This window comes from Cavia porcellus, unplaced genomic scaffold (genome assembly GCF_034190915.1).
Source record: "Cavia porcellus strain 051 isolate PalLab524CR breed Dunkin Hartley unplaced genomic scaffold, mCavPor4.1 scaffold_2, whole genome shotgun sequence".
Taxonomy (NCBI): Eukaryota; Metazoa; Chordata; class Mammalia; order Rodentia; family Caviidae; genus Cavia; species Cavia porcellus.
This window is the reverse complement of record NW_026947485.1, coordinates 64,819,988-64,842,265: the sequence shown is the minus strand read 5'-3', so window position 1 is coordinate 64,842,265 and position 22,278 is coordinate 64,819,988. Positions and strand designations below refer to the sequence as shown.

Sequence of the window (22,278 nt, the reverse complement as noted above, 5' to 3'; positions counted from 1 at the left end):
TCACATGCGGCTACCGGACAGATGGCTGCCCAAAGGCCCTCTGCTCCAGAATCTTCTCCTCAGGCTCTGCTACCACTTCAGGAGCAAGCTGGTCCCGAGGGACTTGTTTACATCCATGTGCCTTTTTCCCTTTCTGATCTATCTCAGATTACCCATAAATTAGGTAGTCTCTCTGTTGACCCACAGAATTATATCAGGCAATTTAAATTTATTACTTATGATTTAAATTTATTATTTATGATTTACATTTTAAGGATGTTTATGGGATTCCAAATACCACTCTCAGCTCACAAGAACAGAATCAGCTGTGGCAAGCAGCTCAAAAAGAAGCTAATCACAGACATAAGGTAAACACCACTGATAATGACCCTGGGCCTATTCCTGTGCCAGAGCAAGACAAGCATACTAACTATAATAAACTTTTAAAACAGGTCCAGGAGGCTAATCAAAACTCAGCTGTGTTCCTAAATTGGCTTTCTTAATCCTCATGCCCCTCGAGCAGTTTCAGCTTCATGTGCTGCATTGGGCCGCCTCCCAGCCTCTCCCCCACGTGCCCTCCCAGCCCCTTCCTCCCCCGAGTGCCGTCATTGTCGCTGCTGCCTTGCACGTTTCCGAGGGCAGTCCCAGTCCGCCCCTGCACGCTATGTCCCGGCGCTTGCCCCACCCCCATGCTGGGTGTGCTTTGCTGGCACGCCGCAAAACAGCAGCTCAGTGGCTCTGCTCAGGCATGCTTTTTTTACAATTCGGCTCTGCTCAAAAGATGCTATTTTTTTAATCACAATTCTCCAACCATTTAATCAAGGTTACTGGCCACCTGATAATTTTACCAGCCTTGTTTATCAATCAAAGCCTTCACCAATCTCCTGTTAAAACAACTAAGGTTATAAATTCCTTTTTGCTGGGAACCACTAGCTCTATTTCAAGACAAGGGTTTTCTTCAAAGTTTTATTTTATTTGTCTTGGTTCATACTACTGCAAATAACAACTTTAAAAAGTAAATGTGTTCAAAATTTGACAATATTAGATCAGTTTTGATAGATTTATTCATAAGATTGCTAAACCTTTACTGCAAAATGTTTCCATTAAAGCCTTTTTGGGCAGACTAAACCTTTTTTTGTTAATTCCACGTGGCACCCTAATTAAAAAAAAAAGCAGTGTGCCATCCAGATAAAGCCTGCTCTCTGATCTGAAATAAATTCCAGCATACTTACTTAATTCTACTGTAGTCTAAATCCCAAACAAAAAGGCAAAACTTGACCTTCAAACCTTAGAGAGATCTTAATATGGTTTTTCATATTTTTAACACTTGTGACACTTGGAGTTCTGAGGCAGGCAAACCTACACAAGGTGGAGCTGCCTGCCCCCCCCCCCCCCATGAACCATGCTCAAATGCAGCAGAAGACATTGGGCAACAAAACACCCCATCCTGGTGTTCTTTGAGACCTTACTTCAGGGCTGCTGGACTGTTCTAGCCACCAAAGCATGGGTAAGCCATCCTAACTTCTAGCCCTCACAGGAAATGTCAACACTGCCAGATTCATTGCCGACAAAAATTGCTGCTGAAGACTGAGGGGGTTCAGGGTAAGAACAGCCCCCTTTAAGGTGTTCCGTCTCAGAATCTGAGTCTACTAAAGTCTCAGGTAAGACATTCTCTATATTTGTGGACATAGAGGCCATATATACAGAGTTCTTCCTGAGTATTCAGGCTGCTATATTAAGTCCTCAATCTCTATGACAGGATATTGATGGTCAACCTACGCCATTTATAAACAGGGCCCATTTCGTGCAGGTCTCAGTCCTAAATCTTAAAATGCTTTCACTCCCTTGTGTTTATGCAGGCTCACTTAGACACACTGAGGCCTCAACAGCTTCCACCTGTTGTCACTGGTGGACCTCTCCTCAGTGATATAAGACCACCCCCTTCCTTTCTTATTCACCAATTTGTCAGACAACCCTGGTCAAGACTGACAGATACATTTTGTCTTCTCACTTTGTTTATACTTTTTCAGGATACATAAAAGCCTTTCCCACAACCAAGTAAACTGCTGATACAACCAGGTTACAGTGACCCATGCCTAAATCAAAGTTGCTAGACTGCCATCCTGGTTTCACATCACTCAGGCTAAGAGGTACCCTTCCAGCCCTAAATCTGATCATTCTGAATGGTCATCTCATCTTCTGTCACCCACCCGTCTCTGTTTCATGAAGGCCTCGCAGCCACAGTTAAGAGGATAAGTCATGTTTTGTTATCCACTTTGGTTCCTAATTTCTTACATTCTATTAATGATCATATTTACAGCAGAACTCTTTAACAGTATTGCCTACAGACTCCAACGTCATGCATACCAGAGACAAGCCTTACCGACCTACCTCTTAACTTTTATGCTTTCAGATAGGGGAGTAATCACCTCTCATAACATCATCTCTCCTAACCTCACATTTAATTTTCAGAATTCGGCCTTACGGTGGAATGTGTCTAAATCAAAAGCACCTTTCCCTCTACCTCACCTGGATCCTTAAATATGACAGTGCCATGTCTCCTCATAACATCTTGTCTCTTTGTTTTTCCAGTCTAACATATGTGCATTCACCAGTGAAGTTGTCCTGGCCAAAACACCTGGCACCAGCGTCTACCTGGGCATCAATCTTCATCCCATCGACTCCTCTAGGCTCCAGTATAGCGCCCTCTGCCAGCAGGAAGTAGTTAAAGAGTGAAATCTTCGCCCCTTTTCATAATAATAATCATAAGATGGGATATGAAAGGGTTTTGGCCCAGACAGGACACTGTAGCCAGGAAAGCCTCAACCGGAAGCAAGAAACCCTATCTCCCTCGCTCCTAGGAAGTTACCTGTGACGCCATCTTCCTGCCCCTGGAATTTACAATATACCAACCCTAGGACCAATGGGCTACCTGTGCCTCCCTAATGCCCACCTTAGGTTCCACCCCAAACCGAGGCTATTTACATGCCCCCACGCCACGTGGAGAGATCACCGGTCGCCAGTGGTGGGGGTTGCTGGTCATCTCTCTCCGTGTTCTCAGAATAAAGGCCACTTTTTATTTTATACTTCTCATCTTTTGGAAATATTTTTCATCTTTTGGAAATAATCCTAGCATTAATTAGTTTTCCTTTTAAAAAATTCCAGGTTGAGTCCTTCTAATGGCTGAAGATAGAGGAATTAACCAGGAAAATGAGTCAGAAAGGAAAATTCCTGATGCTCAGAAGTGCTTCAGCTCAATCAGTGGGTCCCAGCTTCACCATACTGGTTTTCTTCTTGTTCCACCTTTGTTGTTTAAACTTTTAGTTTATTGAGGTATGGCTGCCATAAAACAAAATCCCTCTCATTTAAAGTATACAGTTTCATGTTGGACGCACATCAGGCAAGCATGACTACAGTCAAGTAATTCAACACTCCTACTTCTCTACAATGCTACCTTGACCCCTTTTGCAGTTAATCTTCTTCCCTGTCTCCCAGCCCCTGAAAGTCACTGATTTTCTCCATGAAATTACAGTTTTGCCTTTTCTAGAATGTCATGTAAGTAGGTACAATTTTATTTTGCTCTTTTTGAGACAGTCTCGCTATGTAGTTCAGGTTGGCCTTGAGCTCACTTTGTAGCCCAAACTGGTCTTGAACTTGCAATGTGAGTCAGCCTCCCAAGTACTGGGATTATAGGCGTGCGGCACTATGCCTGGCTAGAATTTCATGTAAATGGAGCCAAACTGCCTTTTGTATCTCTTTTCACCTAAGTATTTTTAGGATTCACCAATGGTGTGTTGCATTAGTAGTTCTTCCTTTTTACTGTTAAGTACTATTCCATTGTTTGTAAGCCAGTCTCTATCCAATAACCTTTTTGTGGACTTTTGTGTTGCTTCTGGTTTTTACCCACTGAGTGAACCTGCTCTGAACACTGATATACAATCACCTCGTTGTGAGATTGCTGGGTTGAAATCCAAGTTTATGTTTAATGCCTCCAGCTTTTTCTAAAGTGACTGTATTATGTTGTGTTATGACCACTGGTGTTGAGTTTCGCTTATTCCACATCCTCATCAACATTGGAGTTGTCAGTTTTAAATTTCAGCGAGTCATGTGGTGACAGCTCATTGTGGTTTCAATTTGCATTTCCCTGTTGACTAATAGTTCATCACTTCAGCTCCTGATTTGTCTTCCTTGGTGAAAGGCCATTTCAAATCTCTTGCCCATTTTGAAAATTAGATTATTGCTCTGGATAAGTCCTTTGTGCTTTGCAACCCCTCCCCAATCTGTATGTTCCTCTTTTTCAAAGTTTGATAAAATGCCATTTATCAGTAACTTTGTGTCCAGTCTAGGAAATCCTTGCTTAATGTAAAACTGGAGGTTTTCTCCTGTGTTTTCCTCTCTAACTCTTACACTTTTAACTCTTGTATTTAGGTCATTGATCCAGGAGTATAGCAGAGCTAATACACGGATATGTGGTGGAAATATTCCTTGTTTCAGTTAGTCAATATTGATGGAACACTGTCCTAGGCACTGGAACAGAACAGGAAATGAGTTTCTTGCCTTCATGAACCTTTTTTTCCCCCTTTCTCATCTCACTCTGTCTGTCTCTTCTCTCTTTCTCTCTCCCTCTCAGAGTTCTCACTACATAACCCAGGCTGCTCTGAACCCACGGTGATCCTCATTCCTCAGCCCTGTGAGTACTGAAAGTATAAGCATGTCCTGTGCTACCTGGCAATGGAGCTTATTTTCTACCGAGGGGTAACAAATAATTACTATTTTTTACTTTGAATACATTTGCTGATCAGAGAAGGTACACACTGGTTATCTAAAGCGTTTCTCTTTTTCCTGTTTCTGGGAACATCAGCTTGAAGGTGCAGAGTCTTACCATTTTGGCTTTTATCCACTTAAATAAGAACACTGCTCTTTCACTTGGCCTTTCAGTAGCTTGAATTACAGTCCAGCACAGTTACCCCAAACTGTAGTACTGATCAGATGCTATGTCAGAATTTTCCTGCAATCAATAAATATCTACTTAAGCCACATTAATTAAAAGGAAAAAATAGCTGAAGGAAATTTATCATAAGGAAATGCTATTCAGAGCCCAGGAAACAGGAACTAGGTTATCTAGACCTAATCTTTGCCAATTTTCCCTCCCATCTGCAGATGGACTCTCTCCAAGATCCTCTGTGTACAGGAAGAGACTAAGACCACCTGCAGCCCTGAGGGTACAAGTAGGTAGCAGACCTAGACATACTGGAGAGACTCAGCCTACAAATTATGACATAACCTGCTCCGAATGGAGTTGGTAGAACAGATATGGCCTCCTGGGATGCATCCCTGCCATTAGCTCTTCCTTAAAGAGCAGCAAAGTGGAAATCAGTTAGATCCTCCAAAGGGTAGAAGGAGTGGCAAAGAGTGAGTTCTTAATGGAAGATGGTTCTATGTGAATATAGCAGAGATAGCTAGAGGATCTATGATACACAGCTGTGAAGGAACTGGTTACTGATGCGGATCCTTTCTGGAAGCACTTATTGTTATGACTGATCTCTCAATAAGCTGTGCAGTTTCAATTTCTTAAAGATAAAATTATTAACTTTGCATCATACTTCATAAATTTTTCTTAGATTCTAAAAACTTAAATGTAATTAAGGTCCTATAAAAATAAAGGCAATTAAAAAAAATAAAGGCAAGTCTTAATGGGACCTTGCAGGGAATCTTAGAGATCTAATTTATACCTAATATATACAAAGAGGGGGAACATGGGTATCAGCAACTATAGTCTCCTCCTTTTGGTCTGCTGTGTATCTCAGGAGCTGCTATGTATTTTATCTACTTTGCTTCTAATACATAAATAGGGACAGGAAGACAGGCAAACATTAGCAGGAACTGTCTTCCTCTGAAAACCTTTGTACGGCGTGAGCTCCTAGCTGTCCGTCCCATTCTCACCACCCAGGCCCATCCTTTTCAAACTGTGAGTCATGCCCTATTAGTTGCATTGTAAAATCAATTCTAACTAATACTTTCAGAGCAGAGAATTATAAAATAGAAGAGGACATGTGAAACACTGCATCATCATGTGGAGTACATTGCAGAACAAACTTTCTGGGATCCTGACCCCCATTAGTTCTCTCCCAGAGGACAGGGAAGTGGAACAGGGCTGAATCCCAAAGGGCAAGCCAGTGACAAATAGCTACTACACACTTAAGGGAAAATGGTTCTGAGTATAGCAGAGATAACCAGGTGAAGGATTTTTCTGGACACAGCTTAGAAGAAAATGGTCCATAACATATTCATGTAGGCACATGTATCAGATTGTTCCGTTAGATTATATCCCACCTACAAATTATGATCCAGATGTTTGGAAGCCACTCCCTGGCACAGCCTCACCAATCTTCTTGCCTTGCCTTTTGCAGGACTTGGTGTGTGCAAAGCATTTTTTCCTCATGTGACTGCCGAACACTGACCCTTGCTTTTTGGTTCTCTTCAGCCTTATTTCTGATGGGAAACCTTTGCTCATCTCCAGATCAGCACTGATGACACACACAGCCCCTCTTCTCATTTGTAAGCTCTGAAAAGACTGCCCACATGTTATTCTCTTTTACATGTTTGATGCTTATCACTGTTAGCGCACAACAGCTTGATAAATACTTGCTAGATGAATTCTAAGTTCAGTGGGATGTTATTTACTTTGTTATTTACATTGGATGTCCCATTGATGTCTCCAAAGTTTACAACACATTTTGCTAATACATTCTTGTAATTTAGTAATACATTACTTACTATAGTTATATTCATTTTACATTAAAGTAAAAAAAAAAATAGCCAAAAGAGTAAATCCAAGAAAGCAGTTTAAAATTGTGGTTTTTATTTGCTACTGATATTTTTATTGTAAGAAATACAAATGGTATGACAAATGTACAAATTATTTTCTTTTTGCTTCAATCAACTGAGCTTGAGCATAGGTGAACAAAATGGACAGTAACATTTCAACACTAGTTTTGAAAAAAACAATGAATTGCATTATTTGATAATAAATACCTAAATTTCCATTCTAGCACCCAGTAAGACATCCAGTTTTCAAAGGATTATTGGTCTGTAACCCTCTGAATTTTCTGACCTGTCACCTTTGCCATTGCAACAGAATCACCACTGCAGTGCTCCTTCTCCGCACAAATCTTGGAATGAGACACACTAGATTGGCTGCATCTGACCTCAGAAGCCCTGGGTCAGAAAGCATAGCTCACTTGACACACTTCTAAAAGCATTCCTAGTGACGGGGTATTTACTAGAAGTTGTGGTGCTCCTTGAATGACATACTTTACGTGACACTAACACCTATTTTTCTGTTTTCCTTTTCAAGTGGGAAGGGTTTAGATAAATGGACCAGTATTTTCATCTGCTTCAAAGGGAGCGAGTGCATTCAGCTGAGGGTAACCTGAGATAAGCCTTCTTTCCTTCCTTTCTTGTTTTGGTCTCAGGAAGGCTTTCGATATGGAATTGGAGAGAAGGTCCCGAGATGGCCCACCTGGCCCTTCCCATTCTGTTGTTATGTGTACCCAAGGTCATTTTTCCTTGAGGGCTAATAATTTGAACAGGTAGGCAGGTCCCTGCTTCAGAGGTTGTGCTACACCCACCTGAGGCTGGAGCATAGGGCTTGTATATTCATGAATAAAGATACTTGTGTGGACCTGACTGGCCAATGTGGCAACTCTTAATCTTGTTTTCAGAGGAAAGAGCAGAAGCAACATCTGACACCAAGCCATCTGCCAGCATTGTTGTAAGACTGTGGTCCAGGCAGGGATTTTTCACACTGCTTCTTTGACCTGTTTAACTGAAAGCACCAAAACAGAGCATTCTGTGGCAACACAAGCAAACGGAATGAGAGTCATTATGCACCTTGAAGGAACATGCACCCTGATGTCTGTACCCTGATATTAAAATAGCAGAATGAATTTCAAGTATGAAGAAAATACAGGAAAAGTATAGCCTGTAGATGGATAGAAAATAGCAGCTTGGAATGTGGTTTGTATTCTTGGTTAGTTTCTCTCTTGGGACCACAGCCAAAACTGAATGCTCTGGATAATGACTTGGTTTAAATGTCAAGATGCATACAAAGATGCTAGAAGGCATATTTGATTGGTATCACCAGCACATTCTGTGCCTGGCATCAGGAGCCCAAGGTCAAGTGGGGGTGGTGGACAGACCTATGTAGGCAAACTGTGGTACCTAAGGTATCTCTCACCATGTCCCCAGTGCCCCCAAATCATCAGAGGAGGATGGACAAGCTAACCTGGTGGCACAGAGCACCTTAGTGGAAGGAGGAAGAGCTGTAGGGGTGAGGTGTAGGATGTGGGAGTATTGGTCATCTTGGGCTGGTTCTTCACACAGCCTAGATTAGCGTCTGATATGTGCAATCTCTATAATTCTATGACTTCAAACAAGAAACCCATGAGGCAAATGTTCAGATTAAGAGTTTCTTTAACTTTCAAAACATTTTCTAGAATAAATCAGGAAAAAAGTTTACTACATATGATAGCTTTGGCAAAACCTGAAAGTTTTAAAACTATGGGAATGCAGAAGCACTAATGCATATTACAGTTAAATATACTTTTAACATATCTCAGAAATGACAGTTCTCTAAAACTCTCTAGCTCTAATCTGCACTGTGTGGGAACTGATACTGTGCTTTTCTTAACACATACTGCTCTTCTATACTGAACACTTGCCCTTTAACCTTCAGATCAACCTAAAATGCAACAAGCTTTTGGCTTTGGGACTTGCTGTCATTAAAACCTATTACTGCAACCCTAGATTTTTATGAACAGGTTGGACTGCTTCTGTACACAGCAAAGTTGCCCAAAGGACGCAATCTTGGACTCTTCCATCAGACACACTCTGGAAGCCTCAAGGCGTAAGCTGCTAATTCTGTTCCAACAAAGCAGCTACAGCACTGCTTCCCTCTGAACAGTACTACCTGTTCCACTGCTGTGTGGAACACCCACAGCAGCACTAGATCGTGCGAGAAACTTCCTCACAAGGCCAGCCAAGAGGCACCCCACACACCTGCCTCTGGTGGGCATCTACTTCGCTGGCCACCTGGCATAGTTCCTACGTCAAGGCAGTTTCTAAAATGCTTTCCTACCTTTAGCTTTTACTTTTGCTGTAATTTTACACTAAACTAAATGCACACTTGACAAAAGCAACAACTATAATTCCTTTACATAATAATAAAACACCTAGACATCAAAAGTACTAAAACCATACACTTAAACCTACTATCATGTAGAAATGCATGCAGCTTATTTGGGGACTTGGTCTAAGTTTTATTTCCTTTGCTCTATCAAGGCCACAATGAATGTTAAATGCAATTCTTAACCTTCAGTTGCACTTTCACAGGACTAGTGTGACTCAAATAAATAATATACATGAATAATAGAAATAACTTATGCAAATGTCGAACAACTTGAAAAAATCAGACACCTTTTAAGTGCTGTTCCTAGGATGCTATTCATTCCATGTACTAATACAATTCTTACTAATCACAGGAAAACAAGTGAATACAAATTAAGTAAGGAACTGTAACACACATGTGCCTATTGTTGCAGAGGACCGAGAGTGAAGCATACATGATATACTTGGGAATTCAAGAGATGTGTTACTGCTGAATCTAATTTTTCAGAGCCTTCAGAGTCAAACTGTGTTCTGGTGACCACATAAATACAAATTACTGTATTTCATTAAGCGTAAGATTAGAACGTTCCGGGGCACAAAGAGTATCTACAGAACTTTAACCTAAACACATCAACAGAATTTGGCTAGAAACCACAGAGTACAAATTAAACAACTGTGTGGCTCCTAGTTTGCTGGCTGGTGCCATGTAGGATATGGCTATCAGTATGCAGTTATGTGTACCCATTAAGAAAATCTGCATCTGAAAACCCAAACTCCTCAAATACAGAAGGGCTTAATTTATATGAGCAATCACACAAACGGTCCTCTGCACAAGAAAATCCCCCCATCACATGACGTCATTTTCTTTCATACCTTTAATTGCTTGGCAATAAAAACTGGAAGCTAACAAGGTAGCTCCTGCCAACTGAAGGTGATGTAGAAAATGAATAATTTCTTAAAAAATTTTCAGATATGTCTTTTGCCATCAAGCATGTAAAATGACAAAAAACACAATAAAAACAAAAACAAACAAACAACAACAAAAAAACCTCCAACAAAACCCCTTTAATTATCTTCTCTTTGAAAAACAAAAACAAAAAAGCTGACCTTAGCACTGGAGATGCCCGGTAGAGTGCTTTGCAATTAACAGTCTATTGCATCTCTCTGTTTTCCAGGGTCAGGAGGGTTGTGTTGTACTTCTTGATGCACAGAAGACACCTGTGTGCTTTTAGGGCCAGTTTATTCCCTAAGACTGCAGAGCAGATGCCTCTGAGCCAGCAGCGGGGGGCCTAGCTGGCCAGGACAGTGTCCGGCCTGTGGTCCCGAGCAGCTCAGCTCCTGCCACTCACAGGCCAAGGTGCAGGGCAGCAAAGATCCCTGCACCTGAGATGCCCAGGTTGGGTCGGGTTGGGTCCAGGAGCCGTGGATTTCAGACTGGCCTGGACAACAAACCTACAATCCCCAGGTTTGAATCTGGCCTTTCAGTGTGGTGTTGGTGGGTGCGGGGGGGATGAATTAGTGCCAGGGCTTTATCTCAGGCAGTTCCAAGTGACTCCCTCTGAAGAAAGCAAGCCCATTGTCTGCAACTCAGGAGTCAACTGCCTTGTGTTATGCTAAAGAAACTTAAAAACACTAATTTCCTTTCTCCCAAATTTCATAGATCACTGGGGAAGGCATAATAGGCCTCTGAGCAGAAATGTGAACTTAGAAACAATATATATTGCATAAAGTTGCTAAAAGACTTGCAGAGTGGAGAAATTACATACTTAGGTGGACACGCTCTGGTTGCTATGCTCACATACTTAGACAAGACTCCAATTTTTGTGATACTGGCGATTGAGCCCAGGGCTGGCACGTATAGGCCATCACTCTACCACTGAGCTACACGCCCAGCCCTTTCCCAATTGCATAAGAATTTACATTTCTGACTACACAAATGTAAAAATTACATGCTTTTAAGGGTTCTGAGTCTCCTGCTTCAGCATAGCTTCTTGAGTTTTGCCAACCTACTTACTGAAACATTATTTATTTTGCTTACCAGATTTTTAAGTTAGGACTTTAAAGCTGGACTGCTCAAAGCTGGATGGTAGGGGATGCGAAAGTAGTAGATGGGTGTGGGTGTTTTGATGGAGCCATGAGCTTTATACTCCTAACAAAACTGTCCTATTCACAGATAAGGGTTGTTTTTTAGTAAGTCTGCCTAAAGTAGAAAAGTGAGGTAATTAGGAACCTCAAAAAATGTTGAATAAATGAATGACTGGGCTTTACTCATTTAAGTGATCGAACTATTTATGCATAAGCCATCCTAAAGCATAAACAACTGTTCAGAACCTACCTAAGAAACAAAGTAACTTACAGAACATTATGAAGACTATTAATTATTAAACAAGTGCTAGGCCAATAGTTAAAATGTGCAGAAAAATAAAGTTAGAATGATGTCTTTAGAAGTATCTCTCTAGCCTTGGTTAGATTTTACTTTTTCTCTTAAAGTGCCACCTTGTGGGATACACTGGAATAAAACAAAAAGCCCGGCTCTTAGGACAGAATGAATTGTAAAACAGATTTTTACAAGAGAAGCTATCTTCCGTTCTTACCATATTAAATTTAAAATACTGTAATAATATCTCAATAGACGCTTGAAAAAACAGCCTATATTTTCAGGTAGCTCCTTTTTTTTTCTTGAAGGCCAGATTACCAGGGTCAAGGAAACACATTAAACTAACTCTTTGAGAATGCTAAGAAATAATTGAAAAAAATTTAAAAATCAGAAACTTTCTTTTTCTACAGTTCCACTGTGTACAAACATCAGACAATCGAATGGAATAGTTCTGGCTTATTTTGTAAAGTAATAGAAGTTATAAATGGTTGAAATACAACTACGTTATCAAAATTGGGCTGAAAAGTATATTGAGACAAAAGGAAGTCAGTAAGGCATGAAAATGCCTTTCTCATGCCATTGAAGAACCTCCACATTTCTTTTCCAGTACTCATATATTGTTGGCTTTTTTTTTTTTTTTTTTTACTGGTACCAGGGATCAGATTCACGACCACGCGCTTGCAAGGCAGGCACTTACGCCACTGAGCTAAATATTGTTTGTCAGGTTTTGGTGGCCTCAAGTTGTTTTTCTATTGTGAATAAGAAGCATGCCAACGTCTTCGTTATATATCTGTATGTACTTAATGCATAGGAAAAAGGGGTTGTGGGTAAGGTCTGCAATTTCTCAGAAATCCTGCTAGCATAGGAAATGCATGCCTTCCAATGATTTACTTACTTTTATAGAGAATATATTCTTAGGCATGTATAACAAGTGTAGCTTTGGGTGGCTGCTTCTTCCTACAAAAAGAGGAAGGAATATGGATAATTTAGTTTACTTGGCTCAATCTTTAAAAAGATAATTTGTGCTTGGGATAGTTTCTCTAGAAAATTGGTTTTTGAACATGTCAAGTCCACAGTTGCCAAGTGATTTTAATATAATTCTTACAATATATTTGATGATTAAAGAATATACCTTTTAAAATGTTATTTAAAAACTACTGCTTGAAATATAATTTCTCCAAAATCGTTTTATAAATAATTTTAAAGGATTTAGACATTATGCAATATCGTTATTTTTATGTTAGAATGTCAAACATGCATTTTGAATTCTACCAATATACACAAGTAACTATGGTGGCATAGTAACTTCTACATTGTTCTTTCTTAGACCCAAGTATGCAACAAAAGTATGTTTCTGGCTGGAAAATAAAATATGAGATACTCTCATGTGCTTATCATAAAATAGTCAAGTTTTCATTTAAAAGAAGTTCTTTGGATAGATTAATTTCGATATGTCTATGATATTAGGAAGTGTACATGATTTAATTTCTAAAATAGAATGAGAACTGCCATTAGTGAATAGGCACCTTTTAAAGATAAGCAGCTACAGTTACTTAAAAACCAATTTAGATACTCATACATAATTTAAAGTTTAAAATGTTTGGTACTGTTGATTATCATAAGATGGACAGAACCACATACTGGAGTCAAAGAGTATTTTTCTACTCAAAGGAACATATGAAGATACCGATATCCTGTGCCTTCTGATATTTTCATTTTTCCTTAAAACTAACATGCTGACATTATATTCTTAGGTGAATAACTCTGAACTATTTTTAGTAGGTCACCTGGGGCTAAATGAAGATTCTACCATTCACAGTGTGCTTCCTGAGAGCAAATCATGAGAATTACTGAGGTTGAAATGGTCCCAAGTGTTATTTCAAGCAGATTCTCTGCTCCCCGAGCTCCCCTATTCTTTAAAGAGCACAGAGTAGGAGGCTCCCACGCACTGGGTTCTTACAAGTTCTCAGGAATTGTTTTTAAGGTCAGTGTCAGCCTTCACCATGCAACAGCTTATGATAAACTAAAAACAGGTTTCTTTTTCTATCAAGGTTACTAAAACTCCACCTTACACAACAGTTGTCACAATCCTTGGACCACCAGAACCAAACTGCAAACAGAAGCTATCAGGCACATTCTTGCACTAGCCCTACTGTAAGTCAAATGTGCTTTCAAATCTGTCCTGATACTCTGTGCCTGCAGTAAGTTGCTTTAAGAGAGAGCCCCAGGGAAGTTAACCCTTACAGTTAAACACTACCTACCTTTTGGCAAAGATATCTGAAAGCATAGGTCACAGAACAGGCTTTTTCATAAAGTTTGTATTTTGCTGTATGCTTCGAAATGCTCTAATGGTAGGACTTCTAGGTGGATCTGGACTTCAGAAATTGTGAGCTTGAGTGTTGAAGACATACATAAAGAGAGTAAGTGCTCAAGAGCAACACCTCTGGAAAAACTAGGGCGAGACAAAGTTCAGAGGTGAGATGCCCTTTCATTCTGTCATCAGAGGGTAGTGTGCCAGGCAGCTAATGCCAGAATGTTTGTGCTTTAATTCTTTACAAATGCTAACTAGAAATAAGTCCAAAGCAAATGCAGAAATAAAAGTTGAACTCAATTATAAGGATGCTGAAAAACTCCAGTTTAGAACAGTTGCACTTTTCTTGAGGGAACTTACTAAAAAACTTTTACAAATGTATAAACTTAATGTTCACCTTAATGCATGGATTAGCCAAAAGATCATGATCAATCAGTGCAGTGAGTTTTTAAATTCAATTTCTAGGCTCCGGCATGAGTGTCCGTGTATTCTGAACCTTGATCAACAAAACAGCAGAATTTGTTTTCCAGGTGAAACTTTGAGTATACTTTACCTCTGACTGTCTGGTTTCACTATTCTTAGCATTTATAGTGGTGACAACACCTCATGAATGCTGCCACATGAAGAAGTATAAAATAATCCATGTTCCCTCCCTTTACTTTTACTTTTCTTCTTCTTTTCCTTGCAATACTGGGGAACTGAAACCAGGGCCTTCATATTGAGCTACATTTCCAGTGCATTTTAAAAATTTACTTGTTTTCAATTTTTGAGGCAAAATTTCACTATGTCACCAAGTTGCCTGGGATAGACTTGAACTTCTGACCCTCCTTTCTTAGCCTCACAGTACTGGGATGACAGATGTGTGTAGCTTTTCTTTTATAGCTTGTTTTTAAAGAATTCTGTTCCTGAAGCTACTGCACTGGAGCATTGTCAAACTGTGTATGCATTTAAAAAAGCAATGGTTCCTGTCAGGTTTGGTGGCACACACCTCTAATCCCAGCTACCTGGGAGGAACACAAACTTGAGATCCTAAGTGAAAACTGTCTAAAAATGAAATAAAAATAAAAGGAGGAGGGGGAGAGGGCTGGGGATACGGCTCAGCATTCCCTGGGTTCAGAACTGTTTGAAAAAGAAAAAGGATCTCAACTGCAGAAGCCACAAAGGAGAAACATCTACATTGTTTTCTTCTTCAAATTATTCTTCTTCATTAAAAAAGAGCCATATTAAGCTATTCAATGAGTACTGGTAATGCACAGCAATCACTCAAAATACTCTGCTAAGTGAAGCAACAGCCATTCTTTAAAAATTTTCTCCAAACTTAATCTAGCTGTTTGCTGCATGCATTCAAAACCTGAGTCAGAAATCATAGGCAGTTAAATTTCCCAAAAAAGATACTTACTATGTCTTCTGGTTCCCAAAGCCCATTCAGCACTAAACCATGGGTAAGGCAGAGGTGGTGTGGAAGGTAAAGGACTGAAGAGAAGACAGCCAGAGAAAAAGTAAAGCTGTTTATAGTGCCCTGGTCAGACTGGTGCTGCAGAGGACAGGAGCAAGTGTAAGGTGTTTGAAACAACCTCAAAGCTGAGAAAGATCACTTCAGAAAGTAAAAAGGTAAAAAAGACAGTTAAGACATCCCCTCAGATACCACACTTACGATATATTCTATAAAAACAGAAAACAACAGTTAACAGTTTACAGTAACCTATGTGCTAGCAGTAGAAAAGAAAAGTATCCTGCACGCCACCTAGAGAGTATTTGTGAACACAAGCCAGGACTGTGATAAGAGGGGACATATGGGTTACTGGGCAGACTACAGAATGGAGACCATAAACCATACCCTGAAACTCAGAACTACTGAAAGCTTCACTGGAAGAAGGTGGGCAGGTGGGTGTGTGGATCAGCTTCAACAATCAGCTGTTAGGTTATGTAAGGGCAGCAGTATTTATCAGGGAGCCAGCAGATAGATAAGATAGGCACTTTGCAAACAAGGCAGTGCATGGTAAAAAGTACAGTGTAATAGTAAAGACAATTTAAATGCCATTCTTGTCTTTAGTCAGAGAGAACTACTCTCCAAACCAAGACAGGAAACAGTTTCTGAAAAATGTTTAACACAAACAAAATAACAACAAAACTCAAAAAAGTAATAGTGACATATCAAACCAGAAAATAAAAGCTATCCTCTATTTTTTTTTAACCTACTTGAGGTACATTCCCTAAATGTAAAGCAAATCATAAAAAGCATATAGGTATTTTACAAAAGAAACAATAAAGAATGGTGGCTACAGAGAAGGTTCAAATAGACTTAAAAGAAGTAAATTCAGCTTTTGGAAGAGTTAATAAAATGCATGCTTTAAAAAAGAGGTCTCTTAAAATATACTAGAATGTTTTTCCTTTTTGTTGTGTGCCTGAAACTTCATCTTTTATTGCTAGCAAATTTTACTGTTTTGGACCAGTAAAGAAATGCTGAGGACGTAGGCTCAACTAATTTGAGCAGAGCACATTTAGTGATCGAGTGAGTGCCTGTTATTTGTGGTCACCTTGGGCCTTTAAAATTCAATTATTGTCATTTACAAAAAGTAACACTTTAAGAGATCAGAGAAACACACACACACACACACACACACACACACACACTCAAAAGTACCAAATCAGGTCCAACAGCTGCAGGGAGATTACGTCATAACTCAGCTGTGCCTGGATTATCCATTTTACACTGGCAGCATTCAAGGTTAGAGAAATGAAATGGCAGCACAATTGGTCAGCAGCTTCTCTTCTTCTGGAATTTTTCCAGGTTCTTGAAACAAACAAACAGACAAACAAACAAACGAACATAAAGCTGCAATCACTCTTGCATTGATTTCAAAACAGTAAACGAGGCGGTTTCCTTGGAGAAGCAGAGCCCAAGCGAAGATGGCAGCTGGAAGCCTCTAGCCAGTGAGGCACAACAGCTCTGCAGGGCCTGTGCAGGGGTCCCTGCTGCAGGCCACGGGCTCCAGATGGTCAGCTCGAGGCAGCTTGGAGACCTCAGGCTGTGTTCAGCTCTGAGGCGTTCTGGCTGGGAGGCAGGTGGGAATCCAGGTTCTCCTTGCACCTCTCCAGGTCTTGGAAGTATGGGTGAGACAGGGCACTGTAGGCAGATATTCTCTTGGCTGGATTAAATGTCAAGCACTTCTGTAATAAAGAAAAAGGAACAAGCTGATATAAGACACGTCAATATAAATTTGGTGTTCACATAGTTATCCTTCTATTCACTGTTGTGTATTGTCCTCTATCTCTAGCAAGAATATTTATTTAGAGGGATATTAAATAGTATGTGCACTACACTCCTATATCTCCCTAACCTATAAGATGGCCCTCAGGAGACATCTTTTGGGTGTCTGTGGACTCTTACCAGGATGCTTCAGAAGGTCACAGCCCAGGGTCAGGATTTTAACTCAGTGGTATAGCTTTTGTCTAGCACAAATAAGGCTCTGGGTTTGATCTCTAGCACCTCAAAACCAAACCAAGCCAAACCAAACCAGAAAAAATCCTCCACACACACAAGTTAATACTTTACTTGCAGTATGTGCATCACTTTACTTGGATGGGATTCTTCTGGTATAGTATGAGCGAACTTAGTGCTATAGTGAGAGACTTCACCCCAACATTTTGCTCTGCCCCAAGGTTTTGTCAGTGAGCAGGGAACAGAAGGGTACCCTGTTCACGTGTGAATGGTATCTGTGGGAGGGAATAAGGAAGAGCTAAACCTAGGCCACTGCAGCAAGCCACACTTCTTGCCCTAGGGCGCACCACCAGAGCAAAGAACTGATCAGAACTGTCCTTCTGATTCATATCCAGAAGCCACGCAGGCTAGTGGCAGCCCTCCAGAATCCAGTGGATTAAATTCAAGACACTGTAGTCTGACAACTCAGACTCAGGGATATGAGGGCAAATGAGCTGGTCACTGTACTTATGATGGAGTACGTGATCCTGGTTGTGCGGTTTGTTAAGTTTCACCGGGCTACTGAGATAGAATGCAAAACAAGGCACCGGTGAAGCAGCAAGCTCTTCCCCCAAACTAACTGTGTTTATAATCTTAGTCTCATTTTTACTCCAACCCCCGAAACCTTCCTCAACTCCCTCTCCTCTTCTTTCCCCATACCTTCTGAAGAGCACATAGCTGGGGACAAGCACTCATTACATGTACCATACCTCTGTCCCAGGAGATCACAGGCAGCAAACATGCGACAGGCCAGCATTTGAGGCACCTAGCATGGAATGTTCACTGCTGGAGCTGGGTTTCTGGAATGTCTATGAATTTCAGTCCTGCATAGACTTAACACTGCCATGGGTATGCAGACCTCCGCTGCTCAATCAAGGCCCTACTCTCAGTCTGCATTTGTTTGTTATGGCATTAGGAGCCCTCTAATACATTGTTGGCAACTACTCGCCTAAGGCTACAATAAAATAGAATATTCTACATATAATTTCAGGTGAATTCTTGGATTTCCCAAAACCTTATTTACCTGAGTTCCCTACCAGTCCAGGGATGCTAGTCTCTCTTTTGAGTTTTCTAAAAATCAAAGAGCTAAACAGGAGGCAGAGGAGGGATTTGTTTGTAGATGGTTCCTCTGTGTCTAATAGTAATAAATGACTTTAGAAGAGTTTTACAAAGTCAGTCTTTGCTAAATTTGCAAAGAACCAGAAAGCAGAGGTAAAAATTCTGAAGACTGAGTCTTACTTTCTACAGTCCAAGGAGTAAATAAGGCAGGAGTATTAGAAAAGGAAGCACTCAGTTTATTCTTTAGGACACAGGAAAGAAAAGTGTCGGAGTATGTTCAAGATATGAAGATATATCCCTAGAGGATTATCTAGGTGAAAGCCCTTCCCCTGCAGCTACACCGATGATGTAAGAGCTGGAGAGGGTGAAAAGGAGAGTTCCTTAGGCAAACGTGGGGACATGTGAACTTGGAGGGGAAGTGTTTAACACATTTCATCCTATACATATAGATAGAAATAGTGGTTGGGTTCTATTATTGCTCTACTTTTAGGTAGGGATAAGGTGGGTGGCAAAAACCGTGTGTGATAGTATTGTTTCTGCCCCGAAATGCTGACTTACAGAATGAGCTTTTAGAATCATAACTTAGTTAAGACTTGAATACTGTGATTTTTTTTTTTTTTAAAGCAGGTATGTCCTCTTCTCCCTTCTTTCCTCAGGAGCAGCATTCTTTCCTTGGTTGGAGTTGGCTGTGGCCACATAACATACTTTGGCCAGTGGAATGTGGCAAGAAGTGGCAGCGCACTTCTCGGGCCCAGGCCTCGGGCTGCTCTGTGTCTCTGCCTGCCTGTGTGGGAGCAGCTACCTGCCGCAAGAGGGAAACACGCCTGAGGGAGCTCGGGCCTCGCTGGTGTAGGTGCAGAATGAGACACACAGGAAGACCTGGATGGGATCCACGGGCTGAAGCAGCTATCAAAGGCTCTTATTTCAAGAAGTAAAGGACATACTCATTACTCAGTGGGGGCCAACGCTGAGAGATGCCCAAAAGGTGTACTCTTCTGAACAGGAAAGTTATGTATAAGGTTAAATATTACGGTTTTGCATCTCAGAGCACACAAGTCCCCCTCCTCCTTGACTCTTTTTTGAGGCAGTATTTTTACTGTGCAGTAGTAGTTCTCTTGCCTCTGCCTCACAAGGACTGGGATTATAGACCACCATGTTTTCTTTCTTTTCTTTTTGCCTTAATTTTTTTTGGGGGGGGGTCTTTTTCCTTTTTATCGGTACCAGGGATTGAACTCACGACTGCCTGCTTGCAAGGCAGGCGCTTATGCCGCTGAGCTAAATCCCCAGCCCCTTTGCCTTAATTTTTAATGAGCAATTTATACGTACAAGGCATACTAAATATTTATTAAAGAAGCTGGTAACTGATAAGGGTATTGATACCATTAAAATGACAAACAAGTGCCTTAAAGCAGCATCAAGCTTTAAACAAGCACATATAATATTTACCTTTACTGATGTACATATATAGAGAGAGGCTTCCAATGCAGCGTTCATGTTTGAAGATGGAAGATTTTATTAGAGTGAGGAATCAGAAAGGAATTTCAAAATCAAAAGCTATCATGCAAAGACTGCAGCCAATGCCGTACGATGCCTGCAGCTGCTGAACTGATACTCAGTGTCCAGCGCCCAGTCTAAATAGGATGAGGCCAGTGAAGACCAGCTATGTACTGCATGAACTTACCAGAAGTAGGTCTTTGCCTAGCTCATCAATATCTGTTACAAACTTCTCAATGGGTTGGGCAGGTTTGGAATGAAAAGCCTGCCTGGGCAGGGCCACATCTCTAGGCCAGTCTTCTTCTCCTGGGAGTCCAATTACACTACGAAAGAACCACATGTGAATGTGAGCATTACCTGCTATGTGAAGGGTTTTTCTCTTACAGTCCAGAGAAAGCAAAACCATACAGAGCAGGCAAGCGGAGACAGGCCCCAAGAGAACTTCATTTCTATGATTTGAAGGTTGTCTCACCTCTCTCTGCCTTATGGCAATATGATGGTCATGGGGTCAAGGTTCATCTCATAGGGTAACTATAACATTCATAGGGAGGAGATAAAGAGATTACTCTGGTGGCAGATACTAAACGTAACTAATACCAAAAGGACACACTTTCATGACACTTATCCAAAATGGGTTATTAATGTATCAGTTTGGTTGCATTATTGGTTAGACTAATTACCCAAACAGAAACATTAGGTATCAGACAAAAGAAAAGTACGGCCAAAAGGTATATTATTCCTGTTTTATGCAAGCATTGTTTTTAAAAGACATCTCTGGTAGGCCAAAGTGAATAAATAATAAAAGAGTATTGCTTACGCTTGCTCTGAAAGCCATTTTGGGATCAGAAATGTGGAGAAAGCAACTAGTGATAAAGTGAGCACAGGTTTTGGAAATAGGTAGATTTGGGTTCCAATTCTGCACCTGCCACTTACTGGCAGGAAGAACAAATTATTTAATGTCTGTGACTTTTGTCTACAGTGATGGTAACAATTTACGGCTGCAATGACAATGAGTGATAATATATATAAAACGTGAGTGTTTCAAACACTGCACACAGTCAATATCATTACACATTATCATAAAAAATGTTATGAGAAATGTATTGTTACTCTACTAAAAATATAAATAGCTTGATTTCCATTTAAGTGTAACTTAAGGTTCTTTAAACATTAATATCAGTCAATCTATATAATTTATAAACCATAGAGAAATTATTTATAGTATATGTATAGGTGGTAATAGGTTTGAACAAGGGAAGTAAGAGGCTGGAAGAATTCATGTTTTATAAAGACTGAGTAACTGAACTAAAAAAAGTTTAACAGACAGAATGTTTCATAGACAAAACATAGAACCAAATTATTTGAACTCCAATTGGGAATGATGCTGACCCACGGTACAGACTTTTCCCTCGTCTGCATTCTTTGAATGAGAATAAGGCCTGGAAAGGGATGACCTCATGAATGTACCTTCAGGTTTAGGAAAGCCTGATGGTAAACGTCACAGGGCCTGCAGGGCTTTGTTCTTCCCCTTACCTAAACATAGCCCAGAGTCCAGACCTTACCTGGAAAGGGCAAATCCCCCAGACACTAACTTTGCCTTTGTTGGGCATCTACAGTGAGCCACAGTATTGAGGCAGAGAGCCTCATGGACAAATTTACTGACCAACGAACAGAAACAACAATCTGAGCAATACACGAATGTGTTTAATGACAAGAGCTGCAATGAGGGTAAGAAGGAGCAAAGCGCTGGGCATGGAGGTCAGTGGTAAATCATGTGCTGAGTACAATCAAGGCCCTCAGTTAAGTCTCCAGGGTCTCCCCTGGCTAAAAGGGGAGGGGAGAAAGAAGAAAACAAAATTATCACTACTAATTATGAAAGGAAACGCATGAGTATGTGCTTAGACAGAAGGAGGGGATAAGGCAGAGGGTAAAAACAGTAAGGCTGTTTAAAGATCTTTCAAAATTTTCTCTTACTCTTTAGCCTTTTGTCCTTTATAGGAGTAATTCTGCAGATCATCACCATTCACCTGGATATTGACTTTTTTGTTTACCAGTTTGAATTTATACTTTGAGATACAATCTTGCAAGTATGGTCAACTGAAAGCCAAAAGCATTCCAGAAGCAGTATATTTCTAATGCGTGTGTGGTAAATGATTACATCTGAAGTATATATATTTAAAATTACTGTTCATATAAAGTTTATATATATATAAATGTAAATCTTTCTCCTCCTCTGACTCATGGAAGGATGTCCTGAAAGATGCTGGCTAGAGTATTATTTTTACCTGGGCAAGCAGAGAATGAAGAATGAAATGAACTGAACTGCCAAAGTCATACACACTGAGTTCAGTCACAGGGGCCAGAGAGAAGCCAGGTCTCCATGTTCCAAATCCAGTATTTTTTTCCATT

At 40.4% G+C, this 22,278-nt stretch overlaps 2 protein-coding genes across 7 annotated transcripts in view; both read right to left on the bottom strand.

The window, feature by feature from the left end:
• Fam133b (family with sequence similarity 133 member B) overlaps positions 1 to 12,598 on the bottom strand; it is a 51,456-nt gene extending 38,858 nt beyond the window's left edge. For all 5 annotated transcript variants that reach the window (XM_063242766.1, XM_063242776.1, XM_063242790.1 and 2 more), the window contains exon 1: positions 12,420 to 12,598. In XM_063242766.1, the coding sequence (XP_063098836.1) occupies positions 12,420 to 12,446 (27 nt within the window). In that variant the 5' untranslated portion in view covers positions 12,447 to 12,598. The remainder of the gene's footprint in view (positions 1 to 12,419) is intronic.
• Cdk6 (cyclin dependent kinase 6) overlaps positions 6,821 to 22,278 on the bottom strand; it is a 235,538-nt gene continuing 220,080 nt past the window's right edge. Inside the window, exons 6-7 of one of the 2 annotated variants that reach the window (XM_003475102.5) lie at positions 20,057 to 20,192; positions 6,821 to 17,006 (exon numbers count right to left, since the gene is read on the bottom strand). In XM_003475102.5, coding sequence (XP_003475150.1) covers positions 16,860 to 17,006; positions 20,057 to 20,192 — 283 coding nt within the window. In that variant the 3' untranslated portion in view covers positions 6,821 to 16,859. Of the gene's footprint in view, positions 17,007 to 20,056; positions 20,193 to 22,278 lie in introns of those variants that run through there. The other variant, XM_063242755.1, reaches the window with a different exon arrangement.